Genomic DNA, 19,851 nt, shown 5'->3' with positions numbered 1-19,851 from the left:
GGGCTGACGTACCTCCACCACAGGCCCCTGTGCCATCAGATTCTCCTCCAGCAGCTGCTGAGGCCTACCCTGGTGTGTCCAGGACATCAGCACTAGGAGTAGTGAGGAGCATGCTCAGTGCCAGCTCCTTCCCTCCAGCAGGAAATCACATCATGGCTGCTCGGCTGGAGATGGGGGAGATCCCTGGTGATCAGCAAGGGCCACCAACAAAGGCCAAGGCCTGCAGGCTGTGACAATACTAATCCTACCTACATAGTAACATCATCAGGTCACAAACTATCCAGCTTATTCAGTATGACAATTCTAAATCTTTCTATGGAGACTAGAAGCAAACCTCACATGGTCATGATTTACCAGAACAGATAGTTAGATGGTAAGCTCTGAGGACTAGCTGCTCTACTGTTTTCTAGTATTGGTTGAGTTAGATGTCATCTACTGGAATTTCTTGTTGCAAACCTTACATCATGATAGCCCAGAGTGATGAAGTATTCTACATATAGGGCCCTACATACAGTCTGAAAGACGATGGCTCACAATGGTCCGCTATGACTATGCTCCTTCAGCTGAATATGGGACGGATACAAGAGCGCCTTCCAATCTTGAAGGAACAGCTATAGATATGCGTCAACCCCATCCCAGAGTTGTGCATAGGAATATAATTATATGTATGACCCCATCCCTGATCCAACAGAATACAAATCCTAATAGAAACTTCTGTACAGCTGCATAACAGAGAAAAAAATCCTTCATAAACATCCGTCTATCTGCAGCCCCTAAATCTTTGGCGGCACATTGTTTATTGCAGAAGGACAAGGATCCTTCAAGATGAAAATTTACGACGTATGAAGAGGATTTTTCCAAAGCAAAAAATACCCCAATGGGCGTCTGACATGGGGTTTCCTTTAAGACGATGATGCCAACAAGACTGGGTGGACATAGAAAGAAAGTGTCACAGATGACTATTATGCCTTGTACTCAACATTATACATTACCTGAAGGCAAGATTTCATACCTGCCCATAAAACATAGGGGGGGAAAAAAAACCTCTAAAAAGCTAAGATCATTTATACATATGGCACATCCATTCCACCCATAAAGATATGAGTGTAAGGTGGGATTCACAGTGGCCTATTAGACATAGTCTTGTGTCCTGCCACTTCCCGACCCCACTGCGGTTCTGACGATCACAATGCGGATATAAAAATACACCCATATTAGGAGAGGGGAAACTTGGCGTAAGGGTCGAAGGGTAGATGCATAAGGACCAATTATTTACATATATGTAATTTTATGATGCCAATTTATGGTCCATTTACACAGAAAGATTCTCTGACAGATTATCTGCCAAAGATGAAGCCAAAGCCAGAAATGGATTTGAAAAGGGGTAAAATCTCAGGCTTTCCTTTATGACCTGATCTCTGCTTATAGTCTGTTTGGCAGATAATCTTTCTGTGTAAATTGCCCCTAAAGTGGATTTAAGGGTAGGTTCCCACTGAGGAATAGGCGAGTATTCAGCGAGGAACTGAAGAGGAAAGTTTTCTGCTTGAAATTCCTCGCCTATTCAGCTCTGGCAGAATAGGAGTGGAATTCGAGCGGAATTTCAAGCCCCATTGACTTCTATAGGATTTCTCTAGAGGAATCCGCCTAAAGAATTGACATGTCAATTCTTTAGGCGGAAAGTGGATCCGCGGTGGAAATTTCAGCACGGAAATTCCTCATTGTGAAGGAAGAAGCGGAAATCCCATTAAAACCAATGTACATTCACAATGTAAATTTTTAACAGGCGGAATTTCGGGGGGGATTCCGCGTGAATTTTGACACATATTCCTCAGTGTGAACCTACCCTAAATCAGTCATGAAATCTGCAAGCGACTTCCACAGCTATGGTTATGGTTACCTATGGATCGGCAGCAATAGTCACAAGCATTTTTTTTTTATTTATTTATTTTTTAATCTTCATCCAAATCTGTACAATTTGGTGCAGAAAACCTCCGCAGCAGATCCGTCCCGTGTGCATTTACCCTAAGAAGATAAACCGACTGACTAAATCACTGTGCGGCTTCATTCCAGATTAAAAGAGTTTAGTGAGAGGAATAAAAAAAAAAAATTCTACGGAATGGAAGGAAACATGGGATAAATCCTCTCAGTGTCCATCTGATAAGAAAATCCATTAGCGAGGACGGGTCAGACCATGCTGCAATATGCCGTGCCAGTCCTCGACGTGGCCACACTGTATGCTTGGCCAATGCTACTGAAAATCTGTCACCGTGAGACATTACATATATTTATGGAGCATCCCCTCCCTGCAGGATCAGACAGGAGAGGCAGACCTTCACCTGGGCTATATACATGTGACTAACCTTCTATATCAGTCTTGTAAGGTGTCGGTCACTTGCTTTATGAAGCTTCTACACAACCGTAACTGAGTGACGTCATCCCCTTGTATACAGCACTGGACACACAACCTGTGGTCCTCAATCTGCTGTAAAACTTCAGGCATGTTGGGGAGCTGTAAATCTGCAATAAGCTGAAAAGGAAGCAACAAACTGGAGAGCGCTTGTTTATTACACAAAGGATCTGATGTATGAACCCTGCTCTTTACCTGCTGGACATATAGAATAGTTCTCTAGTGCAGTACGATTGTCAATGAGGTGATGAAGAGGTGGACTATCAATAACGGTGCGTTTACACAGGCAGATTTTTGAAGCCAAAGCCAGGAACAGACCATAAACAGGGATCAGGTCATAAAGGAAATACTGAGATTGCTCCTCTTTTCAAATCCATTCCTGGCTTTGGCTTCCAAAATCTGTCAGATAAATCTGCCTGTGTAAACGCACCATAAAGCTTCCATTAGTAGATATTAGATTCAAGTTCCTCAACTTGCAAAACTACAATTCCCATCATGCCCTGACAAAGGTTTCAAGTGTTAAGAACTCCTAGGTAACTTACGTCCCTCGTTAGGGCACTGTTCTCCAATCTGTGGCTGGCAGGGCATGCTGGGAGCTGTAGTTCTGATACAGCTGGAGAGGGAAAGGTATAAGATATAAGCGCTGTATACGTAGACTTGTTACTTGTTCCCCGGGCACCCTGACACGATGTAAGCTGCATATTATAACCGACTTATTACATGTTCATCTTTGCAAAGTCTTTCTCCTTTTACTTTTCGCTTGCTCTGATAGTAGTGAATCCATGAAAGTGACAATGTTGGTGCGGTATACATAGTACGTAGTTTAAAAAAAAAAAAAAACCTTTAGAAAAAATGTGGGTGAAAAAAAAAAACAACACACAAATTTGTGCAACAGCGACACCCGCAGGAAGTCTGCTCAAACTGCAGAATGTGATCTCTGTGTGAGGTGCGAGTGGTTTCTGTATTCACTGGAGAAGAGAAATTCCCAGGTCACAGAACTAAAACTGGAAATGATAAGAGAAGAGACGTAAAACTAATAATACAGCTCCAAGAAGTCAGGAAACTCCAGAGATCAGCCAACAATTCATAAGTCGTCAAGTGAACCGACCAAAACAATTGGGTGGCGCACACTTCAGTACAAAAATAATGGTAGAGGAGGAGTGCTGTACTATCTCAGAAAAGACAAAGCATGAAAACAAAAGAAGAAAGCCTGAAAAGAAACCAGGCACATCCACCAGTAACTAAAATGTTACATTGTATTAAAGCAACATGAACTAAAAAAAAAAAAAAAATAAGATTGTATATAGCATTAAAATACAAATTCATGAGGGGAGATCAGGGTTTTTGGTGCCGGGACCGCTTCTTCCCTACCTGCACATTATCTTTTTGGTTTGTATTATCTTTTTTTGGTCTTGCCATGTATGTATTATGTAATATTTTGGTAACTTTAGATTACTTATCTCAGATATTACTTTATACACACGCTTACATATACATGTGCCATCCATTTCTTCCATGTCTGCAATCTTTCTTCATGACCTTTGGGAGGAAGGACAGTAGTCCACAATAGAACTATGGAGTAACTTTGGCTGTAGGGCTGATCCACCATGATCTCCCCCCACGAGTCTGTATTTTAATGCTGTATACAGTCTCTTTGTTTCAGTTCTTGTTGTTTTAATAAAATTTAACATCTTAATTCTCTTCTCAGTCTTTCTTCTTTTGTTTTCAATTCATAAGACACCTACAAAACATCTCAGATCTATCCAACTTCACAACTCTCAACCATCATCACCTGTGACTCAGCTTTCCCAGACTCCTGAATGGCCGCAACAGGTCTCCAAGTTTTAATCGACAGTGATACGTAGGCCGACCATCTAATGTGTATGAGATCTCTGATCCCTAACCTGACAACCGATCGCGGGGGAGAGAGCTCTTGGACAATAGCCTTTTATTATGTGCAAGGGGAGTGAACAAATATATGGCCAGGATTAATCTATGGGATTAAATGCTTTGCATAATAGCTGATCGTGAGGCACCCTGGGGCTCCAACCCTCAACCACCGATCACACTGTAACTTGGATCATGTGTGGAGCAACCCAAACAAGGTACGGCGGGCAACTACTGAAATCAACAAGGTCCTCCAACTATGGATACCTATGTCCATCCAGCCAGAGGTCGACCTCCCTCACTAGTAAAAAAAAAAAAAAAAAAAAAATGGCTGCAGATATCCTCATCCAGACTACACAGAGTCTACATGATAGTGATGACACGTTACTTATTTCCTGAAAAGTGATACAGTAGGTTAATGTGGAACTTCGATATACTGGGGACCGACGACTCTCTCTGTAAAGGGCTGCAGAATTTGTTGGCGCTATATTAATAGCATAGGTGCAAACTCGCGCCATATAAACCGCGGCACGGATTCCCGAGGGGAGCGGATTCCAAGCATTTTTGACACGGATTCCAAATCAGGATCAGTGTGAATGTAAGCGTCTGGTCACGGCCTTACAGGGAACTTGACACGTTGTCCAATGTATCGGCTTAATGTGTACATAGTCTGTACCAAAGTCCTGGTGACAAATCTGGATAAAATCCAGCACGATATCTGCTTGAGCTTGCAGTGTCCTGTGTGGACATACCCTTACCAGGCCTGGGTTACTTGCAGACTGCTGGGTTGGTGTACAGAATTTCTAGAGACGACCTTCACGTCACAGATCTGAAGTCTCTATACTACGAATGTCATTAGCTCCCCACGTGCAGTGGCATTAGGCTACGGTGAGAGATGGGGCCACCCAAGTGCGGCCAATCTGGGCGCCCGTTGCTTATCTCTTCTCGCAGACACCTCCATCTGGATCAGACACCTGCAGGATATCTCGGCAGGCCCTGATTCCCTGTGAGACGCAAGTCCCCCGAGTGTAGATTAATCTCGCCATTACCGTCTTTATTAGACTGTAATTGTCTGGTGGTTCCCAGGAGACCAGAAACTATTAACCCCCTTGTTGCAGGGTCTCCTGACGGGCTTTGGTCAGGGGACGTATCACATATGTGATGGAGATGAGAGGGTTAACATGTTTTGCTGAAATGTAATCTAATCCTTACCTACGAGCCAATTCTGCGCTTTCCACAAGGATTTCTCACGCTCCCTACTGGACTGACATCTGTCATAATGCAGCCTTGGGATTAAGGAGATCAAGGCGTGTATGTTCATCAGTATACAAGGGGTAGGCCACACCATGACGGTCGCCCAACTTTATGACACCTTCATAAGCATATGGGGTCCCCAGGGATGTCTCTAAGCGGACATGTGCTTCACCATAAAGGAAACACATGCAGGCAATAAACACTGTGTGCTACACTACAACCCCAAACGTGCCCGGACAGCCATGCTGGGACTTGTAGTTGCGTAGCAGCTTGAAAATCATAGATCGGGGAACGTAGAGGACAATTTCTGCTGGCATAAATGCCCATGGGATCCTGTACTTGTAGACGACATCTGCTGCAGCTGTCAGGGCAAGCTAAGAGTTGTAGTTCTGCAACAGAAGAATGACAGACCAGGGAACAGGAGGAAAAAAAATACTTACTATACATCACACAAAGCTCCTACAAACACTTATCAGACAGCATGGTTTTTATCACCCGAGGGGTCTGTGGATACAGGACGTCTCACTAACCATCAGCAAACTATTTATCAGTCCATGTCTGCTCTCCATAGGTTTGAGGAATCATATTAGGTATATGGTAAGAGTCGTGTGCGATGTGACTGCAACATCTGGACCCCCGCTGCTTCAAGCGACTCTGAACCCAAAATCTAGACCCCCCCCCCCCCCAAAAAAAAACCGCTTGTATCTTCGGATAACTGCTTTTAATCCAAGATCTGTCCAGGGGTTTGGCAGGTGATGCAGTTATTGTCCTAAAAACAACTTTGCAGCCCTGTGTCAAATTGGTGAGGCCTAGAGTGTCTATGCCTTAGGATTGCAATGCCTCTCTATCCCTCCTCCTTGCCCTCTTCACCATAACGAATGCCCCAGGCAGAAAACCTTTTGCTTCACTACTATCCTAAAACTTGGGGGGGTCGTCTGTGCTAGGAAATAATAGAGGGTACTTTAGGGTACATTAAACTTTACTTTCATGCTGATATATAATCCAAAGTCTCAGGCTGCACTGCTGACAGTGTGTGGTGTCATGGAGGCCATACATGGCTCCAAACCCCTATGAATTCCAGTACATACATCTTACCTGCTAGTAATGGCTTTATGTGTGTGACCATTGATGTTGGTGGGGGAATATCAACTCAATAAATATCCAAAGGATAGGGGGGATAGGACAGCGATCAGACCTCCGTATTGCACGGTGTCTATCGCACACAGGCAGCACAACTTTCATCCTCTATGGGGCTGCTGAACATTGCCGGTTGCCTATGTTGTGGCAACACCTTTATGCTCTAAGCTCATATGTAAAATAAGAAAAGGCCAATGTTGTACTTCACACCCCATGAAGCGGAGTCCCGCCTCGGCTGCTGAATGGCAGAGCTGCCCTAAGACGTCACGTCTCATGCAGCAGCTCTGACCAGGGATTGGCCGCGGGACAGGAGTACCGGGCGGCGTGATCCGGGCACAGACGCTGGAACAAGAGAGGTAAGTGACCTCTGGCTTCCATTTCCACCCCCTCCCCAGCGATCCTCAAAAATACCCCCGGCCCGGAGTACCCCTTTAACCTGTCCATGTTCCCAGTATTCTCCAGTTTAAACAGGACGCTCTGAATCTGCAGCCGCTGCACCGGGTTGCATTCAGAATGCAGAAGACCGGGAACATGGAGAGGTAAAGTATTGTGTTTGGACGAGGGCTGCACGGATAACAGCATGCCCTGTCGCAGGATTTCCACAGGGAATTTCATTGCAATGTTCTACTTACCTATCCTCATGCCCGAGCCGCATCACAGGCTCCAGGATCCCAGCTGGAACTTATTTTCCTCCAAGCTCCATTTTAGTCATAACCCAGTGACTGCAGAGGAGTCCCGTCCCAGTCACTGAGTGCTTGAGTGGGTAATCCATCAGCTTGGAGCAAGAGAACCCGGAGCCCAGCAGGCGGTCCAGGAGCAGTAAGAAAGCACTGTACAGGCATGGGGACAGGTAAGTAGAGCCTCTTTATTATTCCGCCCCCCAGCAGCTAAATTTACTTGTTACTTTTAAGTTTTTGTGTATGACAGTAACTATGTAGTTAGCTCTATTAGGGCAGGGATGACGAACCTTTAGCTCTCTGGCTATTGCAAAATTACAATTCTGTAATTACTTTGCTGTCCAGACATCATGGGAATTGTAGTTTTGCAACAGCTGGAGGGATGAAGGTTCCTCATCCCTGTGTTAAATGGGCAGTGTCACTAAAACTAACTTTTGACATGTCACCAGACATTCCAATAAATAAATTAAAAAAAGTCCAACAGTCCCTTGTGGGAGTTACACTCCAGATGGCCACTTTGTTTCCAGGTGGGATGCACCCTGGAAGGCCCACTATCCTTGTTGTGGGCACTGTAGACTCCAGTAAAAAAATTCCTACAGCATCCGTAATAAAGCAACGTGGATTTATTCACACATCAGGGTACAGGTGCAATGTTTCGAACCATACATAGGGTCTTTGTCAACAAAGACCCTATGTATGGGTCAAAAAGTTGCACCTGTACCCTGATGTGTGAATAAATCCACAATGCTTTATTACAGATACTGTCAACAGTGTTTGATCAGACCAGGTCTCATTGCTGGGCCCGCTCTGATGAGAAGATATAACCAGGGAAGGATTGTGGCAGCGTGATCCTCTCCCTGGCAGACCCTGATTTCCGTCAATTTTTCTTAGAAACTTCTTTGGGAAATACTAACACAATACAGGGTCAGCCAGGGTGAGGATAGCACTGCCGCAATCTTTCCTATATCTTCTGACAGGAGCGAGCCTCAGCAGTGGGACCCGTTCTGATCAATAACTTTTAGACTCCTTTCTTCATTGCGTCTGCTGGTAAGTATTAGATGGGTGACCATCCAGCGTGTATCTCATGTTTATTTGGCCTTGGTTCCACAGTGCTGTTAGACTTCTATCAGAAGTGGCGAGTGGGGGGGGATAAAGAACCTATACTTACCAGTCCCTGTGCAGCGCTCTGACCCACTATTGGACCCCCGCCAGTCTTTTCTATATCTCCCTCCTGCTATGTCATGACTTGGCTGACGGATGCCCTGCTTACCCAGTCAGTGACTAAGGCAAGACACAGTTGCAGTCACTGATTGGCTAAGTGGGCTATATCCCATCTTGTCCCACCAGGTTGTGAAATACTAAGGTGGAGAGAAGATGACATCCTGCGGGGTCATGGGGTCCCATGAGGCTGCGCTGTGAGGACACATGAACAGGTAAGTATAGGTTCTTTTTTTATGTTGCCCCTTGCCCGTTCTGATTATTTTTTATTTGCCTGGATTTTTCCTTTAAGGTCTCAGTGCTAAGATCCCCACTAATCTCTATATATAGCTGGGAGAAGCATGTGGTAGCACACTTCACTCCCTGTCTCCTCTCACAGAATTATAATGCTGGAATCACACATTGAACATTCAGAGTGCGGTCTGCAGTTATGGGCCGCACTACATACGTAGGAGTGAGGCCTTCAAGGGACAACAGTGCTGAATTTATTTGCCTCATCCACTTGGGGCCACATTACACGGCCCAATGACTAATATAAGCGAGTGTTAATCTGCTAGATCGGCGCTTACATACTGAGCCTATTACATGGCTCGACAATCATGCAGAAAGGGCTGTGTGTATGTGTATATACACACACAGATAGCAAAAGTCAGCAGCACACCAACTTATGGTAGAAAGGGTGATTTATTCCATCAAAAAGGTAAAGGTTACAACTAGAGATGAGCGAACCTGGAGCATGCTCGAGTCGATCTGAACCCGAGCTTTCGGCATTTGATTAGCGGGGGCTGCTGAACTTGGATAAAGCCCTAAGGCTATGTAGAAAACATGGATATAGTCATTGGCTGTATCCATGTTTTCCAGACAACCTTAGAGCTTTATCCAAGTTCAGCAGCCACCGCTAATCAAATACCAAACGTTTGGGTTCAGATCGACTCGAACCCGAACCTGGTTCGCTCATCTCTAGTTACAACGCTTCAACTCTCGCTTGAAAATGAGACTGCAAGAGAGTTGAAACATTGTAACCTGTACTTTTGTGATGGAATAAATCACCTTTTCGACCACAAGCTGGTGTGCTGCTGTATACATTTTGGGATCCCCACACAAGAGACTTTCTCGTCTCTGTCCTATTTCAGCCAGTGATTGGCTTAGCGGCCTGTCACTTCAGAGACTGGCCCAGAAGTTCTAGATGTGGCTATTATTTTTACATTCATCAGCCATCATTTTATAGGCAGGTTTAAACGTCACGATCAGCCAGTGATCGTTGTATTTATTACGTGAAATGATTGGCCTGATATGTCAGACTATCACTCCACGTAATAGGGCCCTTAGGCTCCATTTACACATCCGGCACTACAAATGTGCATTAGTGCCCCGTGCTTCACAAACCACTACATAGAGATTTGGGTTTGCGCTAGGACCTTTTTGGCGGATCAGGGCCCTGTACAGACGTGTAAACAGAGCCATCAAAATCTATTAGCCCTGCGTTCTGCCAGCAATTGAAGGTCCACAACTGCGGACAGGACAACTGATGTGTAAATAGGGCCTGAAGGGTCCTATGAGATGGCCCAATCATAACGTGTAAATGAGCGAAAACCTGCTAGATCGGTGCTTTACTGAGCAATTACTTGGGCCAACTATCGGGCAGCACGGACATAGTCAGGGATGTCGGAGCAGCCCTTGCCTTTAGCGTAAGGGCCAGTTCACACGGAGCAAAACTGGGGGAATTCCGCCAGCCTCCGCGTTATACTGGCACTCCATGAGAATCTTGCGCACCTCCTCTCTCCGCGCGGAAGAATTGACATGTCAATTCTTCCACTTGGAGAGAGGAGGCGCACAAGCCTCCCATAGACTGCCAGTGTGACACAGAAGTTTTACTCTGTATGAACTGGCCCTAAAATAATAAAGTATTTATTTACCTTACCATGTTCTCGGGCCTTCCCGGTCTCTGCAGCTCTGCCTCATGTTCCCTTCTGGTCCGGTCTCTGCACTGACAGGCCAAGTCCGGACCGTAGCCAGTGATTGGCTGAGCGGCCTGTCAGTGCGGAGACCAGACCAGAAGGCAACATGAGGCAGAGCTCCAGATACCGGGGAAGGCCCGAGGACACCGGGAAACATGGTAAGGTAAGTACTTTGTTATTTTATACTACAATCGCCGGCCGTGCATCATTATTACAAGTAGCGATGCGTGTCTGACGCACAACAACTTTAGCTCTGGACCTAAAGTTCCCTCTATTGGTCCGATTATCACTCCGTGTAATAGGGCCCTTACTGTGAAACGGTTTCATCCATTTTTATTATAAATCGATTTGGACCTGGGATGTAAACAGGGGACGCTTCATTCACTACCTGCAAGTGGAGATCTTGAATATTTGGTGGGGAGGAAAGTATATTAGTAGAACTTCTGAAAGCCTGTGACACAACTATTAAGGGACTACAGATCCCTACCATAATTATAGGGACGATGATGGATCGTCCCCTAAACCCCGCACCATCACACAACCTTAGACCCTTTGCCTACTACAGAACTACAACTACCATCACACCCTACTAACATTTCTCCCCAATCTTCCCATCATGCCTTCACAGCCAAGAGAGCCACAGGTTGGTATCGTAATACTATACCCAGGTCACCCATTGCACCACGCCATGACAGCCGCCATCTTGGCCTGTACCACTATTCTATTCATTGACGTCAAGCGGACAAGGCCGAAGTCTAGAGAACCTGAAATTCTAATAAGCGGAGTCATGTGACATTGGTCGCCGCTTATTAGCACACCGCTTCGTTACAATGTACGACAGGAAGTGACGATTGGCTTCAGGTCTTTTCGGCATTGGACGCAGTCTTACTTTGTGGCGGGTCTATAAATGTGGCGGACTACGACACTTATTGAGGGGCAGGTAAGAAGTGGGGTGACCTGGCCTCAGTCACATGGTACAGGTAAGGGGGATATAATATGGGGGGCACATGGTACAGGTAAGGGGGGATATAATATGGGGGTCAGGTAAGAAGTGGGGTGACCTGGCCTCAGTCACATAGTACAGGTAAGGGGGGGATATAATATGGGGGTCAGGTAAGAAGTGGGGTGACCTGGCCTCAGTCACATGGTACAGGTAAGGGGGGATATAATATGGGGGGCACTCATACTATTGAGGGGCCGGTAAGAAGTGGGGTGACCTGGCCTCAGTCACATGGTACAGGTAAGGGGGGATATAATATGGGGGGCACATGGTACAGGTAAGGGGGGATATAATATGGGGGGCACATGGTACAGGTAAGGGGGGATATAATATGGGGGGCACATGGTACAGGTAAGGGGGGATATAATATGGGGGGCACATACTACCACACACACAGGGCAGGTAGAAGAATGGAGCATCAGGCAGCAGCTCTATAGGGCTCACATGGAATAACAAGAGCCGCAAGTGTCTCCACCTCCCCGCAGCCCAGCGACACCCGCGAGCCGGAGCTCCAGCTGCTTCCCCCCCATACAAAGAGCGGGACATGGCGGCCCTCCTCCCCCGGTACACGGCGCCCCGGAGCCTCCCGCGAAGCTGCCGCCACCATCCGCCTCACCTCAGCATCCAGTGTGGCCATGGCTCCGACCCCGAGCGTAGCCCCGCCCCGCCGCCTCTGACGTCAACGCTCCGCCCACTCTATGTTACAAACCCGGGGGAAACGAAGGGGAATATGAGGATCCGGCGCATGCGCGCCGCGCTTCCTCCGCCGTAATCAATATGGTGGCCCTGTCTGAGTGACTGACCTAACATGGCGGGTGTGGGCCACCGTCCTCATGCAGCGGCCCCCAGCCGGCCATTATTTGCACGCGTCCTTGTGTCTGCATCACTGTATTGTTCCATCTCACAGCGCGTTCTTTTAATCCAGCGGAGGTAATGGCGGGCAAACTCATTTACCTCAGAAATGGAAGTGCTCTGGTTGGTTCACTACAGCAACCAATCAGGGCTCAGCGTTCGATTTTTCCAGCGCAGTGTAAAATGAAAGCTGAGCTGTGATTGGTTGCTATGGACAACAGACCGTTTTGATAATTGAAGCCCAGCCAATCAGAGTTCAGCTTTCATTTTACCAGAGAATGGTTGCTATTGGTAACAGTCAGTATAGCTAAAGGAAGTCCAATCAAAACTCAGCTTTCAGAGAATGGTTGCTATTGGTAACAGCCTTTGTATAGGTAAAGATGGCCCATCCAACCATCTCAGTTTTCATTTCACCAGAGAATGGTTGCTATGGGTAACAGTCTTACTATAGATAAAGGAGGTCCAATCAAGGCTCAGCTATCATTTCTCAACCCCCCCCCCCCCCCCCCCCAAAGAATGGTTGCTATGGGTTACGCAGTCTTACTAGTTGTTCATTTTCATCAATGAGGCCTAATATACCATGGGAATGTTGTTCCTTTTCATGTAACTCTTTGCTTTATGTGTTCATAGAGCTATTACCGCACTAATCCTGCGTTTACACTAAGCGATTATCGTTCGAATTTGCAGGATAACGATCGCATTTGAGTGATAATCGGTCCGTGTAAACACAGCGAACGATCAAGCAACGAGCAAGAAATTGTTCATTTTGATCTTTCAACATGTTCTCAAATCGTCAATGATCGTTCGCAAAAAATTTGCAGATCGTTCAGTGTAAACAGTCTTTCAACGATTTCACCTATGTGTGAGATACGCTTAAGCGATCGCAAAACGATTTTTCCTTACGATGTATCGTTCCGTCTAAACTCTGATCGTTATAAAAAACACATCGTTCATTCAAAATCGTTAATCGTGCGATTGGGCGAATTATCGCTCCGTCTAAAAGGGCCATAAGGCAGTAGAATTATACATGATAGGTGGGGGCCCTGTTACAGAATTTGCATTAGGGGCCCCGTAGCTTCAGGTTACGTCTCTGCTTTAGCTTCAGCTGGTTTTGCACAGAGGGGGTTGACATTTTATACAAAGTATGTTATTACGTTGCTATTTTTCTTATAATCTTTTCCTGCTGTTTTTCAGAACTCTAGAAGAAGAAACCATCATAACACGACAAGCCTGAAGCTCAGAGTAAGTTATTACTACTACTTTACCAAAAGGGTAGATGCTTAGAACAAACTTCCAGCAGATGTGGTTGGTAAATCTACAATAACAGAATGTAAACCTGCCTGGGATAAACATATATCTATTCTAAGATAATAAGAAGGCAAATACTATAAGGGCGGACTAGATGGACCTGGGGGGATATATTTTATGACAATTTTTTATGTTTCTTATTGAATGGTGATCGCTGTCTACAGCGACCAGCCAGAGAGCAGGTCCATTGAGGGACATACAAGTGACTATGTTCAGTCCATTACCTGAACATATCCTGCTTTAGTACAGGTCTCAAGAGCGCAGTCTGATACATAAGCAGTATACGTACATGAAACGGACTGAATTTAGTTACTTGTGCTTTTTTTTCTAATCCTGGATGAATAGAATCTACAACTGCTTCCTTGCAAAAACAGCTCCATCCCTGTCCTCATGTTGTGTGTGGTATTACACTGGGCTCAGCTGCAATACCACGCCCAAACTGAGGTCAAGAATTGTGCTGTTTCTGGAAGAAAGTAGCCATGTTTTTCTAAGCTTGGATAACCCCTTTAAACTCAATAGACGTGCCATAGTTTACATTGGAATACCTTTTTTCTGACTTACACCCTGGGCCCTCATATTTTCATTTCAGTTTCAGAAATGTCCTGATTCGTTATTTACACTAAGCAGAGGTAAAGGGGTAAAATCCCTTGGGGTTTAGCTCCACCAAACTCATCAAAGTCCAATATGCAACAGTCCAAGGAAACAGCAAAGTGAAGCGTTCAAAGCCTTTTCAGAGCGTAGAAGCATAAAAGGGCACTAAACAAGAACTAAATAGTCTGGGATGAATTTTTTGCAACTTGTAGCAACGTAACCTCATTTACTTGTGTGAGTGATGGAGTTGCACGACAGGCGCTGCAACATGTTGTTTCCTGGTCACACGAGCGGTAATTGCTGTATAGCCCTAGCCTCAGGTAATGTTCCCACATGGCAATGAGTGCCTGTCGCTGTAACCACGCTTCCATCTTAGTAATGCCAATCACATGGCAAAGCCAGATAATCAATTCAGAAAGAATTGCAGGGCCCACCTAGGGTTGTTGACACAATGGAAGTGCCCTACATTAGTGGTTAAAGGGAACCAATCAGCCCAGTTGGGCAGATTTGTTTCCCTGGAGCACTGTATAAAGCTCCTGTGCAGCTCGCGGCACATACTGGCTGCAGCAGCAGCTTTTATACCGTAGAAAATTAAGTTTAATCCCCGGTGCGGCAGGGACAGGGCGGAAGGTAGCCATCTGGGCGGCTCCCCGCCGTGTCTAGTCACTCACCGCTCTCTCCCTGTCAGCACGCTTGGCGGGGTTGAGTGACAAGCAGAAAGGTCCGTTACTGGCTCCTCTCCCTGTCAATCATCCCCGCCGTCCCAGGTGAACGCAGGGCTGTTTCAGCAGAGCCCAGCGGTGACTGACAGCCAGGTCCTTACTTTAGAAAGCATGTGATTCCCACAGTTTAGCCCCCTAGATGTCACAGTCAATAGCAACTGTGCTGACCAAGTGGTTAGATTTTTTTGTTGCCATGGTTAATCTTGACTGCAGAAGTTGCATGCCATCCTAGGGAGTCCAGGAAAACGTGGATACAGCCATAGGCTGCATCCATATTTTCCAGGCAGCCCTAGGGCTGGGGGCTCAGGTGCATGTGGATATCCAAGGAGACTTGAACTTCCGGATTACCACAGGTACTCGCCGCTGATTCGGCAAAGGGTCGTCATGACAGGTACATTGTAATGCTGGTTTCACACATGACAATTTTTTGCAGAAAAAATGGAGGCTCTCTGCTAACCAATTAATATACTTTTAGGGTGCCTTCACACCAACCGGATCCGCAGCGGATCTCACTTCTGCGGATTCGCAGCGAGATCAGCTGCGGATCCAGTATCAATTCACCCCTATGATAGCACATACTTGCAGCGGGTCTGACATCCCGCTGTGAATATGTGCTTTAACCCCCCCACTGGCCGCAGCCCTGCTGCCGCATCTGCCCATCCCCGGCCGCATCCAGCAGCCCGCATCCCCCTTCCCCGGCCGCATCCCCCATCCCTGGCCGCATCTGAGTGGGACCGGAGCCGGGAGCCTCACTGGAGCCGCGCGGCCGAGCAGGTAATGTATGCTCTCGGCGGCGGGCTGCAGGATGCGGCCGGGGATGGGGGGATGGGGCCGGGGATGGGCTGATGCGATGGCGGGGCTGCGGACAGCGGGGGGTTAAAGCACATATTCACAGCGGGATGTCAATCCCGCTGCGAGTATGTGCTATCATAGGGGTGAATGGTACTGGATCCGCAGCAGTTCATCGCTACGAATCCGCAGAAGTGAGACCCGCTGCGGATCCGGTTGGTGTGAAGGCACCCTTACTCTAGTTACAACTTGAAACACTAGAACCTTTTGGAAAACAACTACATTAGGTATAAAACTTAAGGTTTAATAATCCAGTTAAAATTGATAAGTGCTCAAATACAACAAGAGATAAGTGACATAACAGTCTCCTATGAACAAGTAGATGGTAGTAAGGGGACGGGTGAGGAGGGGAGGTGCCCTCTAAGCTGGAATCATGAGGCTCTGACCCTGCCTTTTGGGGTGATCCACCTCCTTAACAGGGTGGCCCCAACCACAGTGCCCTTCCCTCCCTGATATAAGTGCGGAGGAGAAAATAATAAACACCAAGGGGGAGATTTATTAAACCGGTGTAAAGTACAATTGTCTTAGTTGCCCCTAGCAACCAATCAGATTCCACTTTCCATTCCTCACAGACTCTTTGAAAAATGAAAGGTGGAATCTGATTGGTTGCTAGGGGCAACTAAGACAATTCTACTTTACACCAGTTTAATAAATCTCCCCCCAAGTGTCCACAACAAAAAGAAAACAAAGAATGTGAACTATTTACAATAGGATCAGAACAGATTCCAAATAATACAATGTTCCGAGCGATCAAAGGAACCATAACTGATTTAATCAGCCATTTGAGATTTCACTGTACCGTGTACACTGTGCCGTGTGTACTTACCGTATTTTCTGGTGTATAAGAGGACTTTTTAACCCCGAAAAATCGGGGTTAAAGTCGGGGGTCGTCTTATACGCCGGGCTCAAAAATTGCCCCATCCCCACTGAACGGGGCGACCACTACAAAAAAACATTTAACTCGCCTGGGTCCGTTTCCGGCCTCCGGTACCGTTCCCGGCGCAGGCAGTGTTACGTACACTACCTGCGCCGGAGACTGAGATCGTCGAACCTCTCCCCAGCAGCCGAGCGTCTCATCGGAGAAGCTCGGAGAGGCTCGGCTGCCGGGAGAGCTTCCCGGGAATGAGAAAGGTGCCTGAAGTTCCCGAAGCCTCTCTCATTCTCCCGAAGCTCTCCCGGCAGCCGAGCCTCTCCGATGAGACGCTCGGCTGCCGGGAAGAGGTTCGGCGATCTCCGGCGCAGGTAGTGTACATCACACTTCCTGCCCTGGAAATGGTACCAGAGGCGCGCGAAGACCGGGAACGGGCCCTAGGTGAGTTAAATGTTTGTTTGTTTTTTTATTTAGCTGCAGTTAACCCCTGCCTGACCGCATTTTCCGGCATATAAGGCGAACCCCTGACAATCTGCATAAAAGTCAGGGGTCGTCTTATACGCCCAGTCGCCTTATATGCCGGAAAATACGGTACATGTAAGTACATGCCAGTTTTTGAAGTGGATCCAACAGGAAAGAGTAGTACAAGTCCTCCCCCTATATTTTCCATCCCTTTTGGCACACTGAGCTACAAGGGTGCATCAGAGATGACGATGCTCCAGCGTCATGTCAGCTAATCAGCAGCTGAAGTCCCTGCTCAGTCAGTGACCAAAAGAAGACGTGGAGAAGAACAGAGGGTAAGTTAACCATAACACTATATTGTGGAGGTGCAGACCTTGTTTTTCTAGATCTATTTCTTTTTTTGTGTACACTGAAAGTCAAAAACGCATTTTTTGGGGCTTTTTTTGTGCGGGGGGGGGGGGGGAGTACAAATTGTAAATTGTCACAAAAAAACTATTAGTAACAATTTATACATGCTGCACAGTGAACGACACTTAATTTGATATGCAAAAAAAAAACAACATTTTTTGCGGGCAAACTGTATTGGTAGATACTTCAGTAACACTATTATGACGTTACATAATAAAAGTTGCTGTGTTGCCCTGGAGCGGTGTTAGCTACATAATAAAATGTATCAAAGTTATTTACCGGCTACAATTACATAATGCCGCCTAAAGTGTACCTGTTGCCGAATTATTTATTTTTTCATAAATTAACAGGGGTTGTGAACTTAAGTAATTTTGCAATATTCTCGCTTTATATATTTTTTTACGTTTTCTGTTTAAATCAACGTTATAAAAGCGGCAAAACAGTGGTCTGTGCTCCCTCCAGGCTGATATTTTGTCTTTTCTCTGTTCAAAAAAAGAGACCAAACAAAGGAAGTCCTAGTCCTTTGCCCATTTACACAAGAAAAGACACCATGCAGGTTGTATATCAACTGAGGCCAATTAACAAGCTAACTATATTATTAACTTTTGCTAATTCTATTATCAGCTCCACAGCTTACCAGGAGACAATGCTCCTTGTTATGTAACAATTCAGTCAGTATATGTCACTGTGTGGTTACAGAGGTTTTGGTGCTGTGTGACAGAAGAGCTGACCATACAATGCGAGCACTCACAGAATATAGTAGCAGACTATAATAGGTCCGTTTCGGGCGGTAGCCTGGGGCCCTGTGCTCCTGGGGGGCCCATGGCCAGCCAAAAAGACATACTTTCAGTGGTGTAATGTCTCCTGGCTACAGTTATTTAAAAAAATAACCATAGTTACAGTGGGTTGGCTTAGTGAACAGCCCTGGGGCTATGGTAAAGTTAATCCGCCCCTGCCAGGATTCTCTGCTACCGAATGTGAGTGTGCAGTAGCTGTACACATGCGCAGTGAAGGGTAGACATATGTATACCATTGATTTAAACATAGAAAACTTAAAAAAATAAACTAAAGAGAGGACTGTACATTGTAAAACTGTTTGCAATCACAACGCCTCATGATTAATTAAAAACAATTGTGACTGCCAGCTATACTGGTGCTTAAAGGAAACCTGTCACCAAGACAATGCTATCTAATCTATCGCCATCATGTTATACACCAGGTAGAGCTGAGCAGATTGATATATATCTTAGTGGGGGAAAGATTCAGTATAACTTGTTGATTGAAATCCCTGATCATCCTGTGTAAAGGAGTCCAGTGGGCGGGGTCACTCAGTGGACTGGACTGGACATTTCAATTAATAAATTAGAAGTTATACTGAATCTTTTCCCATTAAGATATATATCAATATGCTCAGCTCCTTCTGCTCTGTAACATGATGCCAATAGTCTAGGTAACATTTTCATGGTGACGGGTTCCCTTTAAGACAAAGGCATCTACATCCATATCCTTATCGTTATTATGTATATGTGTCACTAATGTAACGGTCGTTGATTCCGCCCTGTCATGAATTAGGCAGAAATGGTCAACTTCACGGCATGTTATTGGTTAATTTTTTTTTTACTTTTTTGTAGTTTTCTTCTACATAGGAGATAGTATTTTTATTAGTACTATTATTATACTGTATTTTTGTATGTGTAAGACATAGAGAGAGAGAGTCAGTCTGTGGATATTGATACGATCACACAATGACATCATTTTTCAAAACTAAGCCATAGAACAATGACACTTTATTGTTGGGAGGGCTTTTGCATTTGTGCATTTGGCTCCGGATTCTTATATCGGCTCATCTTTGAGAAATGGTTCTTTATACATTAGAGATGTATTGTGCCATAAATCTATTACAATTCTCAGCCTCAATATAAGGCAATCACTTTCTCCTTGTAAAAAGGTTAATAGGAAAATAGTTGCAATAAAGCGGAGCTGGGCTGGGGATACAATAGAGCTGGGACAATGACTTACACCCCTGGGCCACCCTGCAATAAGGACCGATATGTGGAGGTTACCTGAGGACACAAGATTTATGTCTCTCAGTTTTAACCCATCGGCCTTATTATCTAGTGACCTGTTCTCCAATGTCGGCTTTATGAATTTAGAAATGCACTGGCCGTGAACAATAATACAATCTCGCATCTAATGTAATCACTGCTGCCAAATGTCTCGGCTTCTGTGGTGAAATCCAGCACAGTGTCC

At 45.7% G+C, this 19,851-nt stretch overlaps 1 protein-coding gene and 1 long non-coding RNA gene across 4 annotated transcripts in view; one reads left to right on the top strand and one right to left on the bottom strand.

Moving 5' to 3' along the window:
- EHMT1 (euchromatic histone lysine methyltransferase 1) overlaps positions 1-12,450 on the bottom strand; it is an 87,575-nt gene extending 75,125 nt beyond the window's left edge. The window contains exon 1 of one of the 2 annotated variants that reach the window (XM_069986518.1): positions 12,342-12,450. Coding sequence is in view for 1 of the 2 variants with exons in the window: in XM_069986517.1 (XP_069842618.1) it covers positions 12,155-12,175 (21 nt within the window). In the remaining variant the exon portion in view is untranslated. Of the gene's footprint in view, positions 1-12,154; positions 12,203-12,341 lie in introns of those variants that run through there. The other variant, XM_069986517.1, reaches the window with a different exon arrangement.
- LOC138802831 (uncharacterized) overlaps positions 12,311-19,851 on the top strand; it is a 35,482-nt gene continuing 27,941 nt past the window's right edge. The window contains exons 1-2 of one of the 2 annotated variants that reach the window (XR_011364815.1): positions 12,311-12,468; positions 13,585-13,632. This is a non-coding gene — a long non-coding RNA (uncharacterized lncRNA). Of the gene's footprint in view, positions 12,469-12,680; positions 12,765-13,584; positions 13,633-19,851 lie in introns of those variants that run through there. The other variant, XR_011364816.1, reaches the window with a different exon arrangement.

Source organism: Dendropsophus ebraccatus, chromosome 10 (genome assembly GCF_027789765.1).
Source record: "Dendropsophus ebraccatus isolate aDenEbr1 chromosome 10, aDenEbr1.pat, whole genome shotgun sequence".
Lineage (NCBI taxonomy): Eukaryota > Metazoa > Chordata > Amphibia > Anura > Hylidae > Dendropsophus > Dendropsophus ebraccatus.
This window is presented reverse-complemented; position numbering and strand designations above follow the sequence as displayed.